Source organism: Bactrocera dorsalis, chromosome 1 (genome assembly GCF_023373825.1).
Source record: "Bactrocera dorsalis isolate Fly_Bdor chromosome 1, ASM2337382v1, whole genome shotgun sequence".
Lineage (NCBI taxonomy): Eukaryota > Metazoa > Arthropoda > Insecta > Diptera > Tephritidae > Bactrocera > Bactrocera dorsalis.
This window is the reverse complement of record NC_064303.1, coordinates 49286926-49313796: the sequence shown is the minus strand read 5'-3', so window position 1 is coordinate 49313796 and position 26871 is coordinate 49286926. Positions and strand designations below refer to the sequence as shown.

Sequence of the window (26871 nt, the reverse complement as noted above, 5' to 3'; positions counted from 1 at the left end):
AATACAAATACAACTTAATACTACTTTTGTAACAATATATTAATATATTATATACTATAAAGATATTGCAAATTCAAACGATAATTTCTTTCAGAAGGCTAATTATTTGAAAACTTAGCTTATAACTATTATTAATAATAATGGTAATTTTTTATGTAAATAATTGTTCATAAAATATGTATAAATTTTCATCACTAACATATAAAAAGTGTATGTCGTTTGTGATTAATTTATACTTAAAGTATAGGAATATGTGTGTGTTTTTTAAATATCTCTTGATTTATCTTCAATTGAAAAATTATGTATTACTGTTCAATAGAATTATTACGATATATAATACCAAATTTTGCCACAACAATTATTTCCTCTGGTCCACTCATTATCAAATATAATTTCCAATTTGTCCATGAATAAGTTAACAAAAATGCTTAAAAATATACAGCATATTAATCTATATCAAGAAGATATACATACATACAACTTTTTTTATAGCAGAATTAAACTTCATTCTATAACCAAAATTGAAAATGGTATTTAGAAATGTATATATACCTACATATGTATATATCGCTCATTTGCTGCAAGACCGGCATAAATCAAAAAACGTGATTTTTGAGTTAATGCTGAGTAAAACACGTCAAGTGGACCCCCCATTTTCCACTTGGTCATCGAATTTGAATGTGAGTATTTTTTCATAAAGTAGTCACCATGAACAAATAATCCCCCTCCCAGTTTTTTTTAATTTTAATTTTAACAACCTTTTTTTTTTAATTGAAAATTTTTACTACTTTTTTTTTTAAATTAATAATTAAAAAACTATTGGTGATTTTTTGATAAAATTTTCGGGAGTTATAGTTCAATACTTTTACTTTCAGAAAATATGCATGAATTTTAAATATTTTTATTTTTTCTATTGTTTATTAACTTTTAAGTTAACAAATGAACATTTTAATGACTTCTCCCTCAAAAAATAAAATTTTTTTTGTTCAGTATTTTGCAATAAATATTCAAGTAACGAAATCCGCGAAAAAAGTTGACTGATCGCAATTAGATTAAGCAAAAAAAAGACGGGCGGTCAGCGCTGCTGTGGAAAATGGGGGGTCCACTTGACGTGTTTTTATCATATCATCGTTATATCATACTTCATGTTGAGTGAAAAATTCATATGAATACCTCTTATATGCTCCGCTTGAGAAGAGGTGTAAGGTTGGAGTCACCGTGTAAGGTTGTGGTCAGTTGAAAACTTTAAACGCGTTTTCTGGAAAATCGATCTTTTTGACATATGCCGGTCTTGCAGCAAATGAGCGATATATAAAAGAAAGTTATTGTTAGTTACACCATTTATAACTCAAGAACGGCTGAACCGATTTGGCTGAAAATTGGTGGGGAGGTAGCTTAGAACCAGGGTAAGGACATAGTATACTTTTTATCTCTTTATGTCAAAATTTAATACTACTCAAAATTACAAATATTATATCTCAAATCATAAGCATTTGTTCAAAATTCATTTTTATAGGAATCATTTGAATATTTAATTTCTTCAAAAAAAAAATAATAATAATAAAAACAGCCTCACATCTATATATATGAAAGAAAGTTGTTTTTAGTTACACCATTTATAACTCAAGAACGGCTGAACCGATTTGGCTAGAAATTGGTGGGGAGGTAGCTCTGAACCAGGGTAAGGACATAGGATACTTTTTTTTTATCTCTTTATGTCAAAATTTAATACAACTCATAAATCCAAAAATTTATTTTGTTCGAAATTCATGTTTATAGGAATCATTTGAATATTTCATTTCTTCAAAAAAAAAAATAATAATAAAAACAGCCTCACATCTATATATATGAAAGAAAGTTGTTGTTAGTTACACCATTTATAACTCAAGAACGGCTGAACCGATTTGGCTGAAAATTGGTGGGAAGGTAGCTTAGAACCAGGGTAAGGACATAGTATACTTTTTATCTCATTATGTCAAATTTTAATACTACTCAAAATTACAAATATTTTACCTATTTGTTCAAAATTCATGTTTGTAGGAATCATTTGAATATTTCATTTCTTCAAAAAATAATAATAATAATAAAAACAACCTCACATCTATATACATTAGGGTGGGTCGATTTCGGACTTTTTTCGATTCGGGATTTCTAATAGTGCGGAAAAGTTTCCTTAGTACTTCCTGATTCCAATGCAACTTTTTGTTTTGAGATCGGATTGCATATTCAACCCCAACTCCGGCCTTGAAATTTCGCCTAAAATCGTGAAATTGTCTACCTAACGCCTGAAATACGCATCTCATGGCAAAATGTATAAAACAAAAGTTATTTGTCACGTCATTTGCTACCGAAATGGTATACGTGATCATGGCCGTAGGATGAACCGTTCCCGAGATACGAGCGAAAAGGGGGCGCGCCACAGCGCAAGGTGAAAATTGTTGCAGCTCTCAGCTAACCTGTATTGGTCACCCAGAACCCACCGCGTGGAGGTGGCTGCTCTTTGGGTTCCTCCCAAGCCCAACCCAACCAACCAACCATATGTCAGGCTTGTTTTAGTCTGAATCTGTGTCAAATTTATTGATAAAATCAGATTTTGTCCTAAGCTTTGGCACTTGTTGCCTAGATTTCAGTGTAGAGCGTATAAAACGATCACGAGATTGGGGGCCAACAACTTTAGAAGATGCCTCTGTCACCAGTTTGACAATTCTCTCGACTGCCACGGTGTGAGAGGGGAATTCACTAAACTTCCATACCTCTGCAGTGTCTCCCGACAGCCCTTTTATGAGTTCTTCGTTAGAAACTGAACAAAGAACTGGTGGAACAGTCAAGGTAATAGTCTTCCAGTTAATCTTCTTCTTCTTAATTGGCGTAGACACCGCTTACGCGATTATAGCCGAGTTAACAACCGCGCGCCAGTCCTTTCTTCTTTTCGCTACGTGGCGCCAATTGGATGTTCCAAGCGAAGCCAGGTCCTTCTCCACTTGGTTCTTCCAACGGAGTGGAGGTCTTCCTCTTCCTCTGCTTCCCCCGGCGGGTCCTGCGTCGAATACTTTCAGAGCTGGAGTGTTTTCATCCATCCGGACAACATGACCTAGCCAGCGTAGCCGCTGTCTTTTAATTCGCTAAACTATGTCAATGTCGTCGTATATCTCGTACAGCTCATCGTTCCATCGAATGCGATATTCGCCGTGGCCAACGCGCAAAGGACATAAATCTTTCGCAGAATTTTTCTCTCGAAAACTCGCAACGTCGACTCATCCGCTGTTGACATCGTCCAAGCCTCTGCACCATATAGCAGGACGGGAATTATGAGAGACTTATAGAGTTTGGTTTTTGTCTGTCGAGAGAGGACTTTGCTCCTCAATTGCCTACTCAGTCCGAAGTAGCACCTGTTCGCAAGAGTTATCCTGCGTTGGATTTCTAGGCTGACATTGTTGGTGGTGTTTACGCTGGTTCCAAGATAGACGAAATTATCTACAACTTCAAAGTTATGACGTGAGTGCCAAGTCGCGAGTGCGACGACTGTTTGTTTGATGACAGGAGATATTTCGTCTTGCCCTCGTTCACTGCCAGACCCATTCGTTTTGCTTCCTTGTCCAGTCTGGAGAAAGCAGAACTAACGGCGCGGGTGTTGAGACCGATGATATCAATATCATCGGCATACGCCAGCAGTTGTACACTCTTATAGAAGATTGTACCTGCTCGATTAAGTTCTGCAGCTCGAACTATTTTCTCCAGCAGCAGATTGAAAAAGTCGCACGATAGAGAGTCGCCTTGTCTGAAACCTCGTTTGGTATCGAACGGCTCGGAGAGGTTCTTCCCGATCCTGACGGAGCTTTTGGTGCCGCTCAACGTCAGTTTACACAGCCGTATCAGTTTTGCGGGGATACCAAATTCAGACATCGCGGCATAAAGGCAGCTCCTTTTCGTGCTGTCGAAAGCAGCTTTGAAATCGACGAAGAGGTGGTGTGTGTCGATTCTCCTTTCACGGGTGTTTTCCAAGATTTGGCGCATGGTGAATATCTGGTCGGTTGTTGATTTGCCAAGTCTAAAGCCACACTGATAAGGTCCAATCAGTTCGGTGACGGTGGGCTTTAATCTTTCACACAATACGCTCGATAGAACCTTATATGCGATGTTGAGGAGGCTAATCCCACGGTAGTTGGCGCAGATTGTGGGGTCTCCTTTTTTATGGATTGGGCATAGCACACTTAAATTCCAGTCGTTGGGCATGCTTTCGTCCGACCATATTTTACAAAGAAGCTGATGCATGCTCCTTATCAGTTCTTCGCCGCCGTGTTTGAATAGCTCGGCCGGCAATCCATCGGCCCCTGCCGCTTTGTTGTTCTTCAGGCGGGTGATTGCTATTCGAACTTCTTCATGGTCGGGTAATGGAACGTCTGCACCATCGTCATCGATTGGGGAATCGGGTTCGCCTTCTCCCGGTGTTGTGCTTTCACTGCCATTCAGCAGGCTGGAGAAGTGTTCCCTCCATAATTTAAGTATGCTCTGCGCATCGGTAACTAGATCACCTTTGGGGGTTCTACAAGAGTATCCAGAGTTCCAGTTAATCATATTGTAATAATTATTAGCTTTGAAATTCAGCTTTGGCACTTTATTACATCTAACCCTTCCATTTACAGTGTCAGACTCTGCTTCTCTGGCTGCCAGAAGACGGTCAAGGGCCAACTTTCTGACTTCTATCCGTTCGTCAGTCACAATACTAAGGAGAATGTTTTCTGGAAGAGCAAAGAAAGCATTCTGTTGAATGGATGAATCGACAACCTTGCGCAGTTTAGCAGATAAGTATCTCGACCTTTGAATTGCAGAATAGAGATGGCGCGAGCCATCTTTGATTGAACTGTTGAATCTTATTGAGAACCACAAAGGTGAGGAAACTGTAAGTATGTACCAGTGATCTGCAGTGAATGAGTTAAACACAACTTTGAGCCACTTGCGAAAAATTGAGTATGAAGCAAGCAAATTATTCACGGAATGAGTATAAGTGTGAATACTGCTCACTTACAATTATGAGAGAGAGAGTTTTGGCTTGTGAGCTGCTTAGCTTGTATGAAGCATATATTCACAAGTGTTTGCTTATGAGCTCACAATACTTATGAATCTTTGCTTAGGATTCTCTGACATTCATGAATACAAAACACTTGTGAATATACGAAGAAGCTCAATTGTGCGCAAGCCACTTGAGCCGTAACGCTATGAACCAAAGGCTAAGAAATCCATTACGAAATTAGTAAGAGTTACTATTATATTATTGTATAACAACAAGGATTTTGTAACTGGTTCTAATAATGACTAGATATAATGAAATAAAAAACTTGATTTTCATATTTTGTGTTAATTTTCTCTATTATTAAAAAAAACACATATGTATATGTACATACTTACATTATTATGTTATCACTTATAATATTACATTTTATTTTATAAAATGATAATTCAGTTCCTTTCAATGGAATTAAAATTACTTTTCTGGTAAGTGTTGATGTTGAATGACGTTTTGAAAGCTTTTCTTTACGTTAATTTTTCTTTGTAATCTTTTTTGTTTCAGGTAGATCAACACTTCCAATGCGACCAATTCTTCTGGTTCTCTGGTCCAAGGGAAATGGTTGTTCAATGATAGGAACTTTCCTTTCCTTTGGACAAGTGCAAGAAGAAAAATAAATGCATTTACAAGCAGCGATGTCCGGCAGAAGATACAAAGTCGTCTCTTTTAGAGCTCAAACCTATTGGGTTCCTTAAAAACATTTGTTTAAGAGTCAGAAATTTCGTATGGTATGTGGTGAGCATTTGTACAACTCTGGTGTGTGAAACTATCGGAATAGATGACTTTTTGAAAGTATTTTCAACCTTTTTTGCAACTATTTCTGTAACCTCTTTACTCCTAGATTCATAGTTGTCGCCTCGGAGTCGCCCTATACGAAATCTTTCAAACTGATAACACAAAAGAACATCCTGGTAAGTAGGTAACTGGGACTCAGAGAGATTGTACGGATATATGCCAAACACAGGACATTGCTGTCTAAATTTAAATTTAGATACAGACATTTTGAGTTCTGTGTTCTGTTGAGAGAATATAAGTGATTGCACTCGGCGAAATCAACGACAAGAGTGAATGAACTCGATGAAAAAATATTTATGTGGAAACCAGTCGGAACGTGTCGTATGGCGCAGGCAAATGAATGTAAGTGATAGAACTCGGCGAAATCACGGACAACAGTGAAGGAACTCGATGAAGAAATATTTGTGTGATAGCGCAATGAATGTGAGTGATGGCACTCGGCGAAATCAACCTCAAGAAGTGTGGCCACTAGCCGATTTTCACGGTGCGCTGTGGCGCGCCACATTTTCGCTCGTATCTCGGGAACGGTTCGTCCTACGGTCATGATCACATATACCATTTCGGTAGCGAATAATGACAAATAACTTTTGTTTTATACATTTTGCCATGAGATGCGTATTTCAGGCGCTAGGTAGACAATTTCACGATTTTAGGCGAATTTCCGAAATTTCAAGGCCGGAGTTGGGGTTGAAGATGCAATCCGATCTCAAAACAAAAAGTTTCATTGGAATCAGGAAGTACTAAGGGAACTTTTCCGCACTATTAGAATTCCCGAATCGAAAAAGTCCGGAATCGACCCACCCTAATATACATATATGAAAGAAAGTTATTGTTAGTTACACCATTTATAACTCAAGAACACATCTGAACCGATTTGGCAAAAAAAAATAATAAGTTCAAAATTTTTGTTTGTAGAAATCATTTGAATAGATACGTACAATTTTAAACAGATTCTTCCTCAAAAATAATACAATTGCAAACTATTTGGAATAGTATAAAAGAAGTGCAACCAAATATGCAGTGAAATAGATTGTAACTGGCTCGGTAATCAGTCATTGAGTATATATTATACCACGTGCATCCCAAAAGACTGATGTCATAACTTTTGCAGCCGACTTTTTCGTCTTTCCACGCCTGAAGACCGGTTTATCATGTGCAGTCCACTAGAATGACTCTCGATTGGACTTCAATGAGAAATGATGAAGCTATGTTTCTATTGTCACACACCGAACGTCGGTTTTATTGCGACTAAAGAACACTCAAACACTTCTCAGAATCAGAATCATTGTTTTTGTTGGATTATGAACTTGCGAGGTACCCACATTGCACAGAGCCTATTTAAGCTTAGCAAATATCGTTTCATCGGTGGATTTCCCTGATCCCAAATTCAACAGTATTTTCTACCAAAAAGCAGTGATTTATTAACACACGAAATGCTCTATGATCTATTTCTTTGTAAACTAATACAAGTTGCTTCACAGAAATGCTATATCTCATTAACTAATAATCATAATCCAACTAATAGAAATCATGTAGAGGGTAGTAGTAGTATTATCTATGTATGAGCAACAGTGAAACGTGGACGGGTCCTCTAGTAATACTATAAATAGTTATTTCATTTTCGTTTTACGAAACCCGTTTCACCCGAGGTGAGGTTTCGATGAAGCTGCTTATGTCCGATATGCTTTTTGTAGACATCCATTCAAGGTTGGGTACTTGATAGATTCCAAGTGTTATGTGTCGGATCTGTGATAGGTCTCCAGTTCCCTGATATGGTAGCTGTTGTTTATTTATTTATTTAGTTAAGTCTATGAGCATTAATTCTTACAGACTAATTTAGAATTAGGATGCAAATTAGAATTCTAAAGTTATTAAATTACAATTACATATTTAAGTAGATAACTTTAACTAAAAAACAGAATTGAGGGTATTGTAGGGTTCGGAAAATTTTTAAGCATTTCGACGGACAAAGCAGAGCACAGAAAATGATTTTGAAGAGATATAGTTGATATGATTACTGAAAGAAAATCTGTTGTCAAAGATTACCCCAAGATCTTTGATTTCAGTAACGCATTTTAGAACGCAATTAGAAATATTATAACTTGAAGATAAGATGTTACGTCCCCTACCATGAGAGATCTGAGAGCATTTATCTAGATTCAGAAAAAGCTTCGATTTCAAGCACCAATCATAAAAAGTATCAATATCACATTGAAGTTTGAATAAATCTTGTGAGTTTTTGATTATTGCAAAAATTTTTACGCTATCTACATATAACAGAAAGTTAGCGAAAGAGAAGCAACAGGAAATGTCAATGACAACCAGCATAAAGGAAGATGCTTCCTTGTGGCACTCCCGAAGACGCAATGAATGAATCAGATGACACTCCATTGACACTGACAACGCATCGTCTATTGTGCAGATATGATTTAATCCACTGCAAGAAGACGGAATGAAAACCTTAAGGTGATAATTTTTTAATTAGGATATTGTGAGATACTTTATCAAAGGCTTTAGAGAAATCTGTGTAGACACAATCTACCTGAAATCCAGCGGAGAATGCAGACATACAATAATCACTAAAAACCGCTAAGTTTGACACAGTGGAGCGCCCAGAGACAAACCCATGCTGATTGACATTAATTATTGATTTTACTGCAAAAAATAATTTATTTCTACCAGAACACTGAAAAATTTTCGAAATAGTAGAAAGTTTTGAAATAGACCTGTAATTGGAGACAACATTTTTTCTACCACCTTTAACCCTCTAACAAGCAAAACTAAAATCGTGGACAGAAAAGATTGGGAATTTTTTTGTAGGGTATTTGGGCTCCATAAACCTCAAAAATACGATGATATAATTTTTTTGTGCTCACAGGTGAGAATAATCTGAAGCCCGCCTCAGGGCAGCCTTGCCGGTTTAGGTCAAAATAAAGAAATAGGTGTGGTTACAATTAAAAATTAATTTTATTTCAAAAGGAAAAAAAAATAATAAAAACAAAAGAAGAATTTCAATAACTAGGGGAATTCAAATGCCTAAGTTTAATAATTTTTGTAATGATTGTCAAAAAAAACAGTTTTACGTAGTTGAGTGTCATTAATTTGGTTTATATTTGGAACAAAAACTCTGCGTGTCTGAACTTAAGCACAATTTACATTTTCTTTTTCCATCATCTTTAGGAAAACAAATGGGAAAGTGACCATATTGATCAAAGCAGACATGCGCGACTGGATGTTCTGCTCTTTTGCCTATAGTAAGTTTCTCAATTGAATAGCTTTTTTTCGTTCTTTACATCCTTATCCAACGGAAACTTCCATTTTGGTATTCGGTTCGCTCGTATCGTTCGTATCGTGCACAAGCTATAGATGCCCCTTGCACGTAAATATGCCAACAAAGGTAAAGATATATAAGATGTGATTAGCAAAATCAGGTATTGTTTGTGATAGTGGTATAATGACATTTGCAGTACTTCCAAGATCCGGCTGACCTGGTAAAAAGATGTTAACGCCAGAGCCGTTATAGACTTCGAAGCGATACGCAAATCCTCACACGAGACGAACAATTTTATTCCCCACTTGTGGAGATATACTGCCGAAGATGATGTTTTAATTTTGTGCTACAGATTTGCTCATCGACGCAAAGGCGAGCAGGCATTGAAACAGAATCGAACCGTTTGTTGAATTCATCTGACAATTTTCGTATACCATTTCGGATCATATCCCGTTTTATCTTTTTGAATCCTCTCAATCAATTTCCATAGGTGTGTCAAGCTTTGTGATATGTGGAGGTAAGCGTGAGTTGCTGCGGAAAATTTTGAATAAACACCAAAAATCTGAACCTGTAAAACAACGAGAAGAGAGAATGACTAAGGGACCAGTAGTTTCCAGGGTTGGTAATGGATATCGTGGTCTTTTTCTTTAAATATATTGCTGTCAATGACCTTGCTGCGGTAGAGAAAAATGCTTCAAGTATTTTAGTAAGCGTTGATAATCCTACACGTATATCACCAATTAAACTTATATACAAGGGCATATCGGTGGTTTGTGTAAATGAATCAATTGCTTCATTCATTTTCCGAATAGACGCTGAAATATCATATAATCACGGTCGTCCAATTAATCGTCACTGTTAAAATCACAATCATCCTCGCCTATTTCAACTGTATTAATTGGAGCAGCTCTTCATTATTAAGTTTACTTAGATTAAATTTAATGTCATTTCGATGCTGCATTAAAAACAAAAAATAAAAATAAAAAAATACTTTCAAACAAAGAAATACCTAAGAAAAATTTCGCCTAAACAGGTAAGACCGCCCTGTGACGGTCTTCGTGTTTGTGTTCTTAAAACTCGAAATACTTTTTATTTTTTGTTAAAAATTATATTAGCATAAAATAAATTAACTTTCTTAATCAAAAAAAATTCTTCAGTATGAATATTTCGATAAAACACTTTTTATTTTAAATTTGAAAATTTTAAAATCGGCGTTCGAATTAATTGCACTTTAACACTGAATTTCTGCATTCAACTGTCGATAACAAAAAAACGAAACGTCACAAAAGATTTGTTGATATTAAGGAAATATGAGTTGATGTATTATTCAACGGTTCTAATAACAGCTGTAGACAAAAATAAAATTTCCTATGAGTTTGGGACTATTTATTGAAGGCCGCCTCGGGGCGGTCTTACCTGTTAAAGGGTTAAGAATAGGGGTAATGCATGTCAATTTCCAGTCAGAAATAAAATTCCCAGAGGAGGATGGAGTCATGTGTAGAAGTTCACGCAAGTGAGGAAAGTTCTCTGATTGCCATTCACTTAGGAGGGGCCAGAAACGATTCTTTTACATGTGACACAAGCAGCTCACGACTTCTGGTCTTTGACCAAGTATCCTCTGGGTAGCCTAAGAACATCCGTTTGAAGGCGAGCTAAAGAGAGAAGGCGAAACATCCCCTGCATAGGGTTGTGTGGATTGTAGGTTGCGCTGGGTTTGGGACCCGCCACGTAAAAAAACACCCCCAGTGAATAGTTATAACCAGCCTCGGATGAGAGACCCACCTTTTGATGACGACCATGGCAAATGAAATAAGGACTACGAATTGAGGGCATGCATCTGGAATGTCCGGTGCCTTAACTGGGAAGGTGCCACTGCCCAGCTGGTTGATGTCCTTGTGAAAACAAAGGCTGACATCACCGCCGTCCAAGAAATGCGATGGACGAGACAAGGACAGAGACGAGTAGGTCCTTGTGACATTTACTACAGTGGCCATATAAAGGAGCGCAGGTTTGGTGTGGGATTCGTGGTAGGAGAGAGACTCCGTCGCCGAAGATGCCTTTTATTAGTGCTTGGAGCGCACTTATATGAGATGCCCCCGCCACGATGTCAAAATCGTGATTGGCGACTTCAACGCCAGGGTGGGCAAAGAAGGTATCTTTGGCACTACGGTCGGTAAATTCAGCCTCCACCAGGAAACATCCCCAAATGGGTTGAGGCTGATCGACTTCGCCGGGGCCCGAAATATGGTTATCTGTAGTACTAGATTCCAGCATAAGAAGATCCATCAAGCTACCTGGCTGTCTCCGGATCGAAAAACTACCAACCAGATCGATCATGTTGTGATAGACGGAAGACACGTCTCCAGTGTTTTAGATGTGCGTGCACTCCGAGGTCCTAACATCGACTCGGACCACTATCTTGTTGCAGCTAAGGTTCGCAGCCGCCTCTGTGCAGCAAAAAACGCACGTCAACAAACACATGGAAGGTTCGACGTCGAGAAGCTGCAATCACAACAGACAGCCGAACGGCTTGCACTCAGAACAGCTGGTACGACGAGGAGTGCCGTGTCACAGCGGAGAGAAAACAGGCTGCCTACCTCGCAACGTTACGATCGACCACAACACGTGCGGGATGGGATAGATACCGAGAGTTGAAGAGGGAAGCGAGACGCATTTGCAGACAGAAGACGAAAGAGGCCGAAATGCGTGAGTACAAACAGCTTGATAAGCTGGCCGACAGGGGTAATACTTAGATTATGGAGGGAACACTTCTCCAACCTGCTGAACGGCAGTGAACGCATAACACCAGGAGAAGGCGAACCCGATACCCCAATCGATGACGACGGAGCAGACGTTCCATTACCCGACCATGAAGAAGTTCGGATAGCAATTGCCCGCCTGAAGAACAATAAAGCGGCAGGGGCCGACGGATTGCCGGCCGAGATATTCAAACACGGCGGCGAAGAACTGATAAGCAGCATGCATCAGCTTCTTTGTAAAATATGGTCGGACGAAAGCATGCCCAACGATTGGAATCTAAGTGCGCTCTGCCCAATCCATAAAAAAGGTGACCCCACAATCTGCGCCAACTACCGTGGGATAAGCCTCCTCAACATCGCGTACAAGGTTCTATCGAGCGTATTGTGTGAAAGATTAAAGCCCACCGTCAACAAACTGATTGGACCTTATCAGTGTGGCTTTAGACTTGGCAAATCAACAACCGACCAGATATTCACCATGCGCCAAATCTTGGAAAACACCCGTGAAAGGAGAATCGACACACACCACCTCTTCGTCGATTTCAAAGCTGCTTTCGACAGTACGAAAAGGAGCCCGCAAAACTAATACGGCTGTGCAAGCTGACGTTGAGCAACACAAAAAGCTCCGTCAGGATCGGGAAGGACTTCTCCGAGCCGTTCGATACCAAACGAGGTTTCAGACAAGGCGATTCCCTATCGTGCGACTTTTTCAACCTGCTTCTGGAGAAAATAGTTCGAGCTGCAGAACTCAACAGAGAAGGTACCATCTTCTATAAGAGTGTACAACTGCTGGCGTATGCCGATGATATTGATATCATCGGCCTCAGCACCCGCGCCGTTAGTTCTGCTTTCTCCAGACTGGACAAGGAAGCAAAAGAAATGGGTCTGGCAGTGAACGAGGGCAAGACGAAATATCTCCTGTCATCAAACAAACAGTCGTCGCACTCGCGACTTGGCTCTCACGTCACTTTTGACAGTCATAACTTTGAAGTTGTAGATAATTTCGTCTATTTAGGAACCAGCATTAACACCACCAACAATGCCAGCCTGGAAATCCAACGCAGGATTACTCTTGCGAACAGGTGCTACTTCGGACTGAGTAGGCAATTGAAAAGTAAAGTCCTCTCTCGACGAACAAAAGCCAAACTCTATAAGTCGCTCATAATTCCCGTCCTGCTATATGGTGCAGAGGCTTGGACGATGTCAACATCCGATGAGTCGACGTTGCGAGTTTTCGAGAGAAAAGTTCTGCAAAAGATTTATGGTCCTTTGCGCGTTGGCCACTGCGAATATCGCATTCGATGGAACGATGAGCTGTACGAGATATACGATGATATTGACCTAGTCCAGCGAATTAAAAATAGCGGCTACGCTGGCTAGGTCATGTTGTCCGGATAGACGAAAACACTCCAGCTCTGAAAATATTCGACGCAGTACTCGCCGCGGGAAGCAGAGGAAGAGGAAGACCTCCACTCCGTTGGAAAGACCAAGTGGAGAAGTACCTGGATTCGCTTGGAATTGCCAATTGGCGCCACGTTGCGAAAAGAAGAAAGGACTGGCGTGCGGTTGTTAACACGGCTACAATCGCGTAAGCGGTGTCTACGCCAATTAAGAAGAAGATAAAATTCCCAGAGGAGAGAAACTTATTGAAGATAAGCATGAGAGGGTATATCAAGGCACTACAATTTTTTAAAAGCACAGGCGGAATCCCACCAAATCCAATTTGGAAGAAGACTTAATATCACAAATAGAATTTGCAATATCATCCTGTGAAAGACACAGTGAGCCAAAATTTATGCATGAGAAATTATTAGCTGAAAAAGTGGAACTAGTACCAGGATCATCGTGAACATAATATAGGGTGATTTTTTAAGAGCTTGATAACTTTTTTTTAAAAAAAAACGCATAAAATTTGCAAAATCTCATCGGTTCTTTATTTGAAACGTTAGATTGGTTCATGACATTTACTTTTTGAAGATAATTTCATTTAAATGTTGACCGCGGCTGCGTCTTAGGTGGTCCATTCGGAAAGTCCAATTTTGGGCAACTTTTTCGAGCATTTCGGCCGGAATAGCCCGAATTTCTTCGGAAATGTTGTCTTCCAAAGCTGGAATAGTTGCTGGCTTATTTCTGTAGACTTTAGACTTGACGTAGCCCCACAAAAAATAGTCTAAAGGCGTTAAATCGCATGATCTTGGTGGCCAACTTACGGGTCCATTTCTTGAGATGAATTGTTGTCCGAAGTTTTCCCTCAAAATGGCCATAGAATCGCGAGCTGTGTGGCATGTAGCGCCATCTTGTTGAAACCACATGTCAACCAAGTTCAGTTCTTCCATTTTTGGCAACAAAAAGTTTGTTAGCATCGAACGATAGCGATCGCCATTCACCGTAACGTTGCGTCCAACAGCATCTTTGAAAAAATACGGTCCAATGATTCCACCAGCGTACAAACCACACCAAACAGTGCATTTTTCGGGATGCATGGGCAGTTCTTGAACGGCTTCTGGTTGCTCTTCACCCCAAATGCGGCAATTTTGCTTATTTACGTAGCCATTCAACCAGAAATGAGCCTCATCGCTGAACAAAATTTGTCGATAAACACATTTCGAACCGAACACTGATTTTGGTAATAAAATTCAATGATTTGCAAGCGTTGCTCGTTAGTAAGTCTATTCATGATGAAATGTCAAAGCATACTGAGCATCTTTCTCTTTGACACCATGTCTGAAATCCCACGTGATCTGTCAAATACTAATGCATGAAAATCCTAACCTCAAAAAAATCACCCGTTATTACTAATTTCCAAAAGAATTTAGGGTTTGACTTAATTGCAGACTCCGTACTATTAATAAACCTTTTATAGAGAAACTTATCCAATTCATTAAACAATTTTGTGTAGTGGTGATATTGAACAAAGGAAACATGAGATTTAGTTGAAGAGAATTTTCTGTAGTATTTATTTCTAAGATTTTTTAAACGTGTGAGGTCTTTAATGTACCAAGGCAACTTATATGGTTGTATATGTTTGAGCGGGATATTATAATGACAAAATTCATGAATTGATTTCTTAAAAATGGAGAAACTATTAGCTGTATCTAGTCCCGAAAGTAAATCATCCCAATTAATCTCAAAGAGCAGATTGTTCAGTCGTTCAAAATCACAAAATGCAAAATTAAAACCAAGCCCATCAATCGGTTTAAGAGCAGCGAAAAGATAAGTATCCACCTCAAACGCTAACGGAGAATGATGAATGGTGGCAGGAGTAATTGAAGAGAATCCATCAAGAAACCTAAATTTTACATTATCACTGAGAAAGACTAAGTCAAGAAATCGATCGAGACTATTTGAATATGAGTTGATTTGAATCAGATTCAGACTAAGCAGCGATCAATAAGAAATAACTCGTGAGTAGACGAAAAATTTTAAGGAATAAGAGCAGGACTATAGGAACAACCAGACCAGACGATATTGCTTAAATTAAAGTCACCCAGAACACAAATATTATTCTCTTTCACCTTATCTAATACCAGCGAATATTTGCGTGCAACTTGTACAACTCTAGAGGACAATACATAGCTGGTCCAGAATAGTATCATCATTATCAAGCATAATTGAACGAGGACGATATTTTTGATGAACTGCTAAGAGAACACCACCCCCTCTTAGACAGCCAGTTTTTACGTGATCTCTGTCCTTACGGAATATATAATAGACATTTGAATCAAAGTATTCACTATCAAAGTAATTAGAATTCAACCAAGTCTGAACAATAACGATAATATCGAAATCCAAATGTGAAGAAAAGTTGCGAATAATATTTGATTTACACCTAATACCCGATAAATTTTTATAGTACACTTTAAGACAGAAGCCAGTTGAGGAAGGTGCAGAAAACGCATGAATAAAATCGTGATTAACAGGCGCATCAACTAATCTGCAGCGCCGTTTTCCCCTCCCTTGGAAAAAACTTAAAGAGACGGAACTTTATGCCCGAGGGCCACACTGAAGAGGAGAAAACAGCATTAAAAAAGATGGGGACACACCTAACTTAAAGTTTATCCTCTTAAGATTATTAATATCATTATCTTTCTTAATTAATTTACAACATAAAAGATGCTCTCAATCAAAATTAGCATGTTTAACAACAAAAGATATAATATCTTCTTCGTTGACTGAGTTCTTAAAAGCAGACAAGTGAATCCATTTCTTGGGTATGACGACATCAAGATCACAATTGGCATTAACACCAACAACAGTTGCAGCAGCTGGGAATTTTTTGATCCTAGTGCTCACTTTTAACTTAAAATTTCGATTAGCAGTACTTGAAGTAGTTGAGTTCCGATTAATAGAATCATTAACGGCAGCTGATTGAGCAGCATTGATAGCGATAGAGGGGCGATCTGGTTTAGCAGTAAATGTTGGATTGTTTTTGGATTTTGAGTTAATATTCCTAGCAACAGCGTCAGCATATGTTCCCAGTGTTGCCACTAACACAATATTTTCTGTATCCAAAAGTGTAGCAAACCGAAACTTAATGTAGCCATACATTTTTTACACCTAAAAATTGTAAAAGACAGTTATTTTATAGAATTTCTTTATTCATATAATTTTATTTAACTCAAAACAAATAACCACTTTATGTTAACATTGTTTTTTATGTATTTAAAAATTATTGTATTAAACTTAAAGGAACACATTTGGTGTCAAATATTATATAATTAAATATCATTGTTATTATAAAAATAATAAAAAAAAACAATTCTTGTGTTTAATTGACAAAGTTGTAAAAATAATGAAAATCTTTTTTTGCTGACCAAAAAATATTTCTATTCGTTAGTTATTTACAGGTCATTATCGCATGTAAAGTACTTACTTCCAACTTATTTCTAATGCTGGTTTTAATTAATTTAAGAGAAGAGAATCACAATAAATTAAATACAAAGCCACTGAGATCTGGAAATTTTACGTCGCCCACTCCATCTTTCATGGAAACTCTTTTTTTTTTGCTGACCAAACAATATTTCTATTCGTTAGTTCTTTACAGATCATTATCGCATGTAAAATACTTACTTCCAACTTATTTCTAATGCTGGTTTTAATTAATTTAAGAGAAGAGAATTTTCTCTCTGCCACTGCAGAACTGTGAGGCAATGACAATAAATTAAATACAAAGCCACTTAGATCTGGTCCATCTTTCATGGAAGAGACTTTCTCCCAAAATAAGTCTATATCCAAATTACAATTCAAATTGTGATTACTTAATTTAATTTATCACAGTCACATTCAAATAAGTCTGAATATTCCAAAACTAAATCTAAAATATTATTGTCATTTGCTGACATCACCTCCTCAGGTGTTATTAATTTTAAAAGTTCTAAATCCTTCCTGGAGAAATCAAATCTTAATTTTATTTGATCTAAAAGCTCTCTGTAAAATGCCGGGATGTTACCTTTCACTTCATTTATTTCATCAGCTGTTGCCTTTTTTTTAATAGAACTTCTGCTTTTGTACCAATAAATATTTTTGGTAGTTCAATATGATTACAAGTGCTTTTATAGTTAATATTGACGTGAAGTACTTTGTTCTTTGCAATAAAATTATTCAAAATGAACAAGAAATATGATTTCATACTCGAATAGAGATATGGAAGACGACTTTTTTCTGACTGAAATTCTTTGTTCAAATTGTTAATCAAAGGCAACGCATACGAAAGAAATAGGAAATAGGATTTTGTTTTATTATCTTACATTTTTCAGCCAATTGGTTTGATCGATTTGCATTGACTTCTAATTTTGCAAAATAAAAAAAAATTTTATTGCTCATTCATTCGGGAAACAACTCCCTCTAAAGACAGCCATCGTGTTTGACAAACACTTAATATTTTTTGTGGTTTCACGGAGCAATACTCCTGAAATTCCTTAAAGTCATGAACTCGTTTAGGGCTATGCGAAAAGAAGCTATATATATTTCGACATAACCAATTGACATCTTCGGGTATTGTTTTAGTGGCATAACTCACACAAATGCAAAGAATGGCAAGTACATTTCAAATAAAAAATATTTTTTTCTGACCCCAGTAACGCTTTTACGCCAGATAAATGGCCAGCCATGACACTTGCACCATCTGTTGCCATACCTATAATATTTTTTAGCGGAATATTGTTGTCTAATAAAAACTTTTTTACAGCTCCAAATAATGAAGCTGAATCACACTTTGGTAGCTCAATAAGTGCTAAAAATCGATCCTTTGCAATAAAGTTCACAACGTATCTCACGACCATTACCAGACATTTTTTAATTGAGATATCCGTGGTTTCGTCAAAGATTATTGAAAACTTACAGTTCTTTAACGTTGAAACAAGCTCGGATGTTGTTTTGCTAGCAATTTCCTTGGTTATGTTTGTTGCTTTAGTTCTGGCAATTTATAAACGTTTGGCCACTTCAGAGTCCGGGCAACATTCAGCTAACAGAGCAGATAAAACATCCATTAATAAAAACGGCAAGTTGTGCGTTATAAGAAACATGACGAGTGTAAATTCTGCATATTGAACCTTTTTGCTCATCTGCTCTTTTTCGGTATCCAAAAATGTTTCCATCGATAATTGACTCTTTTTGGTTTCCATATTTTGTACATGAGAAGAACAACTGGCGTGTCTATTAAGATGTGACAATATATTTAAAGAGTTCTTATTGCTCACTTTGCAAAAAGCTAGACAATTTTTGTTTTCCAGCCACGGGAACTTTTTCAGCCACTCAGTTCTGAACTTTCTCGTTCTTTTGCTCTTTTTACTAAATAAACAAAACATTTTTATTAAAATTCTGGGATTGGCAAAATTCTAAACACATACGGCTCATGTTATTTCCTGGTCTTCTTCTTCAGTAATGTCTTCTTCAGTAAATAAATCTGAAATATAACATTTTTTATTTTTCTTTCTTATAATTATTAACATTAAAATTAGCTTACCTATCCATCATCAATGTATCAGCAGCCAACAAACACTCAAAGAAAACTCCATGAAGCCACCATTTGCATGTATCACCATCGATGGTTTGCCAACCCTACTTTTACATTTGTGACATTTACACCTACCATCCATATATAAACAATGCAATTAAGGTATGATCATAATGTAATTGTGATATTTTCTTGTGGTATTGAGTAGTTTGATGCGATAATTTAACAAAGAAGAAAAAAAATTAAGTCAATTTGAAAATTTTAAGAAATAGTAGCCATTTAGGAAGCAGTGTAACTTTGTAGCCTTATATTTAAAATGTAGCCAAATGGCTGCAAATGTAGCCACTATGGCAACGCTGATGTACTTATTGGCATAATTGACAGCATTGAGAGCAGCAGCAGGTCGAGCCGCAGAAGCACGGTAATCCACGCTGATAATACCAGAAGAAGCCGAAACAGCAACGTTGGACATAGTTTTTTTTGTACCACCATCAGCAGCAATAGAGAGAGTGGAGCAAGCAGCAGACGAAGCGGCAGAGATTACTTTCGGTGTAGCGGGAGCAAGATAATTCATACTCACTTTATCAGTGGGAGCAGAAACAACAACGTTAGGTGACGGAGCATTTGTACCCACAATAGTCGTAGAAAAGAGAATAGAGTTAGCAATAGTTGAAGCAGCAGAGAATGCTTTCGGTATAGCGGGAGCGAGATAATTCACACTCACATTATCAGCAGAAACAGCAGCATTAGATGGAGCAGCGATTGTAGAAGCATTTGTACCAACAGCAGTCGCAGCAGTGAGAGTAGGGTTGGCAGCAGAGAGAACATTCGAAGCTGGTGCAGAGACCTTGCCGTTATCGGACAATTTTTTTGTACAATGCCGATCTTTGATTTAAGTTCGTTAAGCTTAACGATTCACGAATTTCGATCATCACATAGTTGTTGTATTAACGTGAGAGCCTTCGATTGTTCACTTCTCAGTGAACTCACTTCCAATAGCAGAGAATTAAGCACCACATTTACCGTGTTAGTATTATTAGGCTCCAACAAAGGTTCAGTTACTTCGTTGTTTGATTGTTCAGCGCAGGCGGCGTACGAATGGAATTTCTCAGAACTACCGCGCACACTTCAGCAAAAAATCCACATCAGCCTGTGACAAATTCACACACGACAAATGGAAGAATTGATTGCATTTATTGCAGCTGATCTTGGGCTGAACACGATCAACTCTATGGCCGCAAACACATGGCATTAAAATAGATAAAATAATAGAACGCGGAGCAGAGACAAAATATGTCTGTTCACAGTGACAACAGATCACGAATATGTTACTCTGTAAATACTTTTCCTATACCTATTTTATAAGTCGTTAGATCTTTTCTTGTCATATGTTGGGCATAACAGTTTAGTTTTATTACATTTGTTATGTTTTTCCATCTGTTATTTGCAAATTGTTGAAATTGTCCCTTGATCTCTCTTTTAATCGATTGGTACTAGCTTTGCCTCGGATTCCTTTAGGAAAGCTCTTGTCTTTGCCAACTCGTCTGTTTTTTCGTTGCCGAAAATGTTCCTGTGACCGGAAACCCAGATTAAGTCTAGATGGAGCTTGTCTTATATTGAGCTCAGTGCTTTCTTGCAATTGTGTACTATGCTGGAATTTGTCATGTGCGGAGACAGGGCCAAGAGCGCCGCCTGGCTGCCTTAAAATATTGCTGCTTTACATATATTCTCGGGGTTTCCAATAGATCTTCGCAGGTCTTTACTATGCCCAGTACTTCCGCTTGGAAGATGCTACCCAAGTTCGGTAGACGGATAGAGAGGGAGATGTCTAGACCAACGGAAAATACCCCCGTGCCTACTCTGCAGTCCAATTTGGACCCGTCGGTATAGACTGAGATGGTATCTTCCTTCGCTATTGAGCCTCTTCTCCTTTCTCGTCTAGAGGGTATCCTCACCTGGTAGTGTCTATTGAAATCCCGCATTGGGATAATGTCCCGCAATGATAATATTAGTGATCGATTTAAAAAAAAGCGATGAAAATGAAAATTAATTGCGCAGGTTTTATTACAAAGTTCCGTTTTTTTTTTGCTGCCGCGAGAGTGCTTAAGTCACATCGGGTATTGGATCGACCAGTGTTATTTTTTTAAAGCGCGGCCGAGGGCCACCAACGCAGAAATGAGTATTACGCGAAAGTACTTCAGTCACCCTATCAAGTATTGCGCGAAAGTACAAATAAGGAAAACGTATTCGTTGAGAAATCCTTCATATGGGGTTTCTAAAGTGGCAAGGCTAATCAGCCCGTTCTCACTGTCTCAATGGATTTTTTTTTAATCTTATATTTTTAACTTTTATATCCACTAGCACTTCACTAATTCGTTTCTACCCATTTATTTTATATTAAATAGTGCAAAAATAACTTTATTTTAATGTTTAACTTTTGTTCAATTCTTTTTGTTTACACAATAGCGAAAGGGTTGCTTTGTAACCAATAATCAGTGTTACCTTATGTACATATTTTACAAAAAAAATCAAAAAATAAAGAAAACAAATAATACCTCAACGCAGGACATAAATAATACATTATTAGTTTTCCGCGTAGAATTCCTGTTTTCGTTTCAAAAAAATAACCCTAGCCGATCCAAAACCGGGATTTATCAAGATAATGAAAATTCTGAAAGTATTTACATTGCTCATTACACGATAATGAATTTTGTATTGACGGCATAATCTGCAATTTTTACTTACTTTTATTCGATTACAAAATATGGTAGCCTTAAATTTTTGCTTGCTGCAATCATTTTCTTATTGCATGAATAAGTGGATTTCAACGAAGTTAAAAATGGAATCAGATTTATCTTTGGACTATTTAATACACAACAAATGAGTAGAACCGAATTAGTGAAGTGTTAGTGTTAGTTAGTGGATATAAAACTTAAAAATAAAAGTGCGAAATTTATTATAAATCGAAGAAACACGCAATTTAAATAGTCCAATTTTTGAATTTTAAATGAAAATATCTCAAATATCAAAAATCAGCGGCAACTATTTCCTTGATCTGGACGACCCCGTCTATCCGTACATAGCCACTTTATTCCCCAAATCGGCGGATGATATTGTTACGAATTTACTGCTTGTTAGTTTACTTTGTTAGGTTCGTATCTCTGGATTGACAAATAAAATCAACACTGTTTAATTTAATTCAACAACTCTGTATTTCACAACTCGTCTACACTATAGCAGTTTACTCTTAGCACTGACTGATTACGTTGGCGCTGCCACGGCTTATATAGCCACGCACTTCTCGCTGATGCCGACGTGTCCTTCTAGAATATTGCGTCTGGAAATTACCAGAACATAATGCTATACGGCGCCAGACGCAAGCAGACAGTCGCGGCGCCAGACTCAGCAATTGTTTAACTAGACAAGCAGACAGTGCGGCGCCAGATGTCTATTGTTTCGACAAGCAGACAGCCTTGGCGCCAGATGTCTACAACAAGACAAATGCTATTCCATATACCTACAGCTATTGTTCATAATAAGGGATGCATATAGCAATACAAATACATCTTAATACTACTTTTGTAACACTGCCCTCCACTAAAGCCTAATCGTCCCGATTAGGCACAAATCCTCTTGAACCAAATGGGGCGAGCCTCTCCAAATGTACTACTTTCATTTTACATCGTGCTTTTCCATTTCTTTGTATGCGGTATACCACGTCATTTAGTCGTTTCATCACCATATAGGGTCCTTCCCAGGCTGTCTGCAGTTTCGGGGACAAGCCTTTCTTTCGAAGTGGATTGTACAACAGGACCAGATCACCTTCTTCAAAACCTTTTGAATTTGCCGCTTGATCGAACCGGTCCTTCATCTTATTGCTGATCAGATGCGTATGCTGTCTTACCATTAGATGCAATTCATTCATTTCTTCCTTTAAGGCAGAACAATAATCTCCATCATTTCTTACAGCTGAAGGATTCGTTCCAAACTTAAGATCAGCAGGGAGTCGCAGATCAGATCCGAAAATAATCTTTGCCGGCGTGTAACCAGTTGTCTCGTGCTTCGCTGAACGATACGCCAGCAGGAACATCTGGATGCACTTGTCCCAATTCCGTTGGTCTTTATCAACGATTTTCCGCAGATGTTCTTCGAGCGTTCGGTTGAATCTCTCTACCATCCCATCTGATTGTGGGTGTAACGCTGTTGTCCGTGTCTTGTGGATGCCCAATAATGTACAGACTTCTTGGAAAATGGAAGATTCGAAATTTCTGCCTTGATCTGAGTGTAATTCGACGGGCACTCCGAACCTTGTTATCCAATTTTCTACAAACGCTTCGGCTACTGTCCTCGCTTCTTGGTTTGGTAAGGCATATACTTCTGGCCATTTACTGAAATAGTCCATGACAACCAGTAGATATTTGTTTCCGGCCGTACTGGTTGGGAACGGACCTGCAACATCCATTGCGACTCGTTCAAATGGTGATCCCACGTTGTACTGTTGTAGTCTACTGCGACTTTTGGCTTTAGGACCTTTAGCTGCCATGCATTCTACGCAATTACTTATCCATTCTGTTATGGAATCTCGAAAACCGATCCAGTAGAACCGTTGTTTAATCTTCTCTATAGTTTTTGTAATCTCAAGGTGCCCTCCACTATGTCCATTGTGATATTCTTTCAATACTTTCGGGATCATGGACTTCGGTACTATGATCAGCAGACGAGACTGTTTGCCATCTTCGCTTTCCCAGGTACGATGAAGGTATCCATTAACGAGGTTTATGCTGTTCCATTGGGCCCAATATGCTTTTGCCGTTGGACTCTCGTTACTTATTTGTTCCTTTGGTGGTATTACCCCATTTTCTTTGGCTATTATCAGCTTTGCAAGATCAGGGTCCTCCAGCTGATTGATTCTGATGTGGTGAGGAGTCCAATCGTCTTCAGGTTCTATATTCAGTAATCGCACGTCGATTATACCTTCTTTTCTCTCTGATTTGGAGCAATGTTTACGTTCGGATGGACAAGGGCGACGCGATAATGCATCCGCATTTTTGTGGTGAATCCTCTTTCGGTGTTCTGTTGGTTGGTTCCGTTTTGATGGGTTTACCTTTATATTGCAATTTCGGGCAAAGTGACCCGCTTTTCCACAGTTCAAACATCTGCCTGTTGTATTTACTCGCTGTGCAGCAATTGTCTTCAGAGTCTTCAATATTTCTTCCATCAGCGCCGGTTGTTCCATTTCAACTCTTTGTACTTTGTGTGCTGGTTTACTTAGAAGCGAAGCTGTTTCCTGTGTGAGGGCGTGCGAAACTGTTTCAGCAAACGTTCTTTTTGGCAATGCATATGTGGCGCGTTTGGTGTCCACATCACGAATTCCATTTATGAAACTTTGAATTTTCACCCTCTCAATGTAATCCACAGGTGCATCTGCATTTGCAAAATGAGCCAGTCGTTCTATTTCAGTTGCGAACTCTTGCAATGACTCGTTCATCTTCTGACCCCTATTTTGCAGTTCGATCTGGTATATTTGTTTCCGGTGCTCACTACCATATCGTCTTTCTATCGCACTCATCAATGCCTCATAGTTGTCCCGTTCACAGTCTGGAATAGTCTGAAGGATTTCTGCCGCAGGTCCTTTCAATGATACAAACAAGGACGCCACTTTGTCCGCTGCATTCCAGTTATTGGCCATTGCTGTCTTTTCAAACTGAAGTTTGAAAATTTGAAATGGAATACTTCCACCGAATGTGGGTGCCTTCAGTCTTGGATTATTTGTTGATGGTGCAGGGCCATGCAGTTGCAGTTCTCGCATACGATTACACAGTTGAAGAAATTCTGATCTTAAATTTTCTTCGTCATTTTTTATTGTGCTTAATTCGTCTTCAAATTTTGAAAATTTCTCTTGCACTTGTGTATTATTTTCTGTAATCTGTTGTACCAAACGCTTTTCTAACTGCGTATTATTTTCAGTCATTTGTTGTGTAAGGCGAGACTCTAACTGTGATGTATTTTCAGCTATTTGCGTTATTTGCTGTGCCAGACGATTTTCTGTTTGCACTACATTCTCGGCTATTTGCTGTGCCAGACGATTTTCTGTTTGCACTGCATTTTCTGTTATTTGTGATATATTTTCGGCTATTTGCTGTGCCAGACGATTTTCTGTTTGCACTGCTTTTTCTGCATTTTCAGCTATTTGCTGTGCCAGACGATTTCCTGTTTGCACTGCATTTTCTGTATTTTCAGCTATTTTCTGTATAGCCACTAACAGCATGTTCATGTCTGCACTTGATGATGTTCGTTGTTCTTCTACTTTTTCTTCTACCTTTGTAGAAGTTTCTGGCCCATCAAATTCGAACTCGTCCACATTAATTCCATCCGCTTCCATTGCTTTACGTAATCGTGCCTGCAGATCCGCCTTTTGCCCACTTATCGGCAAATTACGCTCCTCCAGTTCCTTTTTTAATTGCTGAATTCTCAATTCTCCGAATTTAACCATCTTGAATTTGGATTATTTGACAATCCCACTTCTGACACCAATTGTTACGAATTTACTGCTTGTTAGTTTACTTTGTTAGGTTCGTATCTCTGGATTGACAAATAAAATCAACACTCTTTAATTTAATTCAACAACTCTGTATTTCACAACTCGTCTACACTATAGCCGTTTACTCTTAGCACTGACTGATTACGTTGGCGCTGCCACGGCTTATATAGCCACGCACTTCTCGCTGATGCCGACGTGTCCTTCTAGAATATTGCGTCTGGAAATTACCAGAACATAATGCTATACGGCGCCAGACGCAAGCAGACAGTCGCGGCGCCAGACTCAGCAATTGTTTAACTAGACAAGCAGACAGTGCGGCGCCAGATGTCTAATGTTTCGACAAGCAGACAGCCGTGGCGCCAGATGTCTACAACAAGACAAATGCTATTCCATATACCTACAGCTATTGTTCATAATAAGGGATGCATATAGCAATACAAATACATCTTAATACTACTTTTGTAACAATATTCTAAATCACAGCCATCCCTCTAATAGGTTGAACGCACTTATCTATTTGGAGTTATTTTAATCAAATGCTAAACTCATTATTATAATAATATTAAACCTAACGGTTGTTTCCTCCTTCCCGCCACGAAACCCGTTCATATAACTGCATTTAACGGTACGTTAAAGAAAAATGTAAGAAACTAGAAGTAGAGATAGTAACAATTAAATGGAGATTTCTTTATTAAAACAAATCCTCTCCTAATAAAAAATCTTAAAACTTTAAGGCTCTTTCATGGCAGTGTGGAAAAAAAACTCTGTTATAATATGTTCTAATAAAATGATGTTTTCTTAAGATGTTCTATGGAGTTATGACTTAATGAAATTTAAAATTTTAGTATAACTGTTAAATAAATTTCTTCTCACCATGGCTACATTTCCAATAAATTAACCGTCCGATTCTGTACCGTGATACAGTGTCAAGTCTCTAAATTTGAGATTTTAAGTTAGAGACAATTTTTGAGACTTGAGACGATTTTGCTATTCTGTAAGTGACAGTCACAAAATCTATTACTTTTCATTATTCAGAGATGTTTTTACACTTCAATGAAAATAAACAAGTCGATAACAAATATTAAATTTTCTTTAACATAGTCAAAAAACATAATAATCAATAAAAATAAAAAAAAAATGTTGACTTTGTTTCATAATATTGTTACAAACGTAGTATTAAGTTGTATTTGTATTACTATATGCATCCCTGATTATGAACAATAGCTGTAGGTATGTATATGGAATAGCATTTGTCTTGTTGTAGACATCTGGCGCCACGGCTGTCTGGCGCCGCACTGTCTGCTTGTCTAGGTAAACAATTGCTGAGTCTGGCGCCGCGACTGTCTGCTTACGTCTGGCGCCGTATAGCCGTATGTTCTGGTAATTTCCAGACGCGATATTCTAGAAGGACACGTCGGCATCAGCGAGAAGTGCGTGGCTATATAAGCCGTGGCAGCGCCAACGTAATCAATCAGTGCTAAGAGT

At 38.1% G+C, this 26871-nt stretch overlaps 2 protein-coding genes and 1 pseudogene across 2 annotated transcripts in view; 1 reads left to right on the top strand and 2 right to left on the bottom strand.

The window, feature by feature from the left end:
• Positions 1–26871, top strand: part of LOC125775363 (uncharacterized) — a 727609-nt gene that overhangs the window by 196730 nt on the left and 504008 nt on the right. The window lies entirely within an intron of this gene.
• LOC115065906 (uncharacterized) lies at positions 16617–17621 on the bottom strand (the record flags this gene model as incomplete). The annotated part of the gene is made up of 2 exons (XM_029549065.2): positions 16617–17155; positions 17355–17621. Coding segments are annotated over 2 exons (549 nt in total), but the record flags the coding sequence as incomplete, so codon positions are not given.
• On the bottom strand, positions 17617–18513 carry LOC125777711 (uncharacterized; annotated as a pseudogene).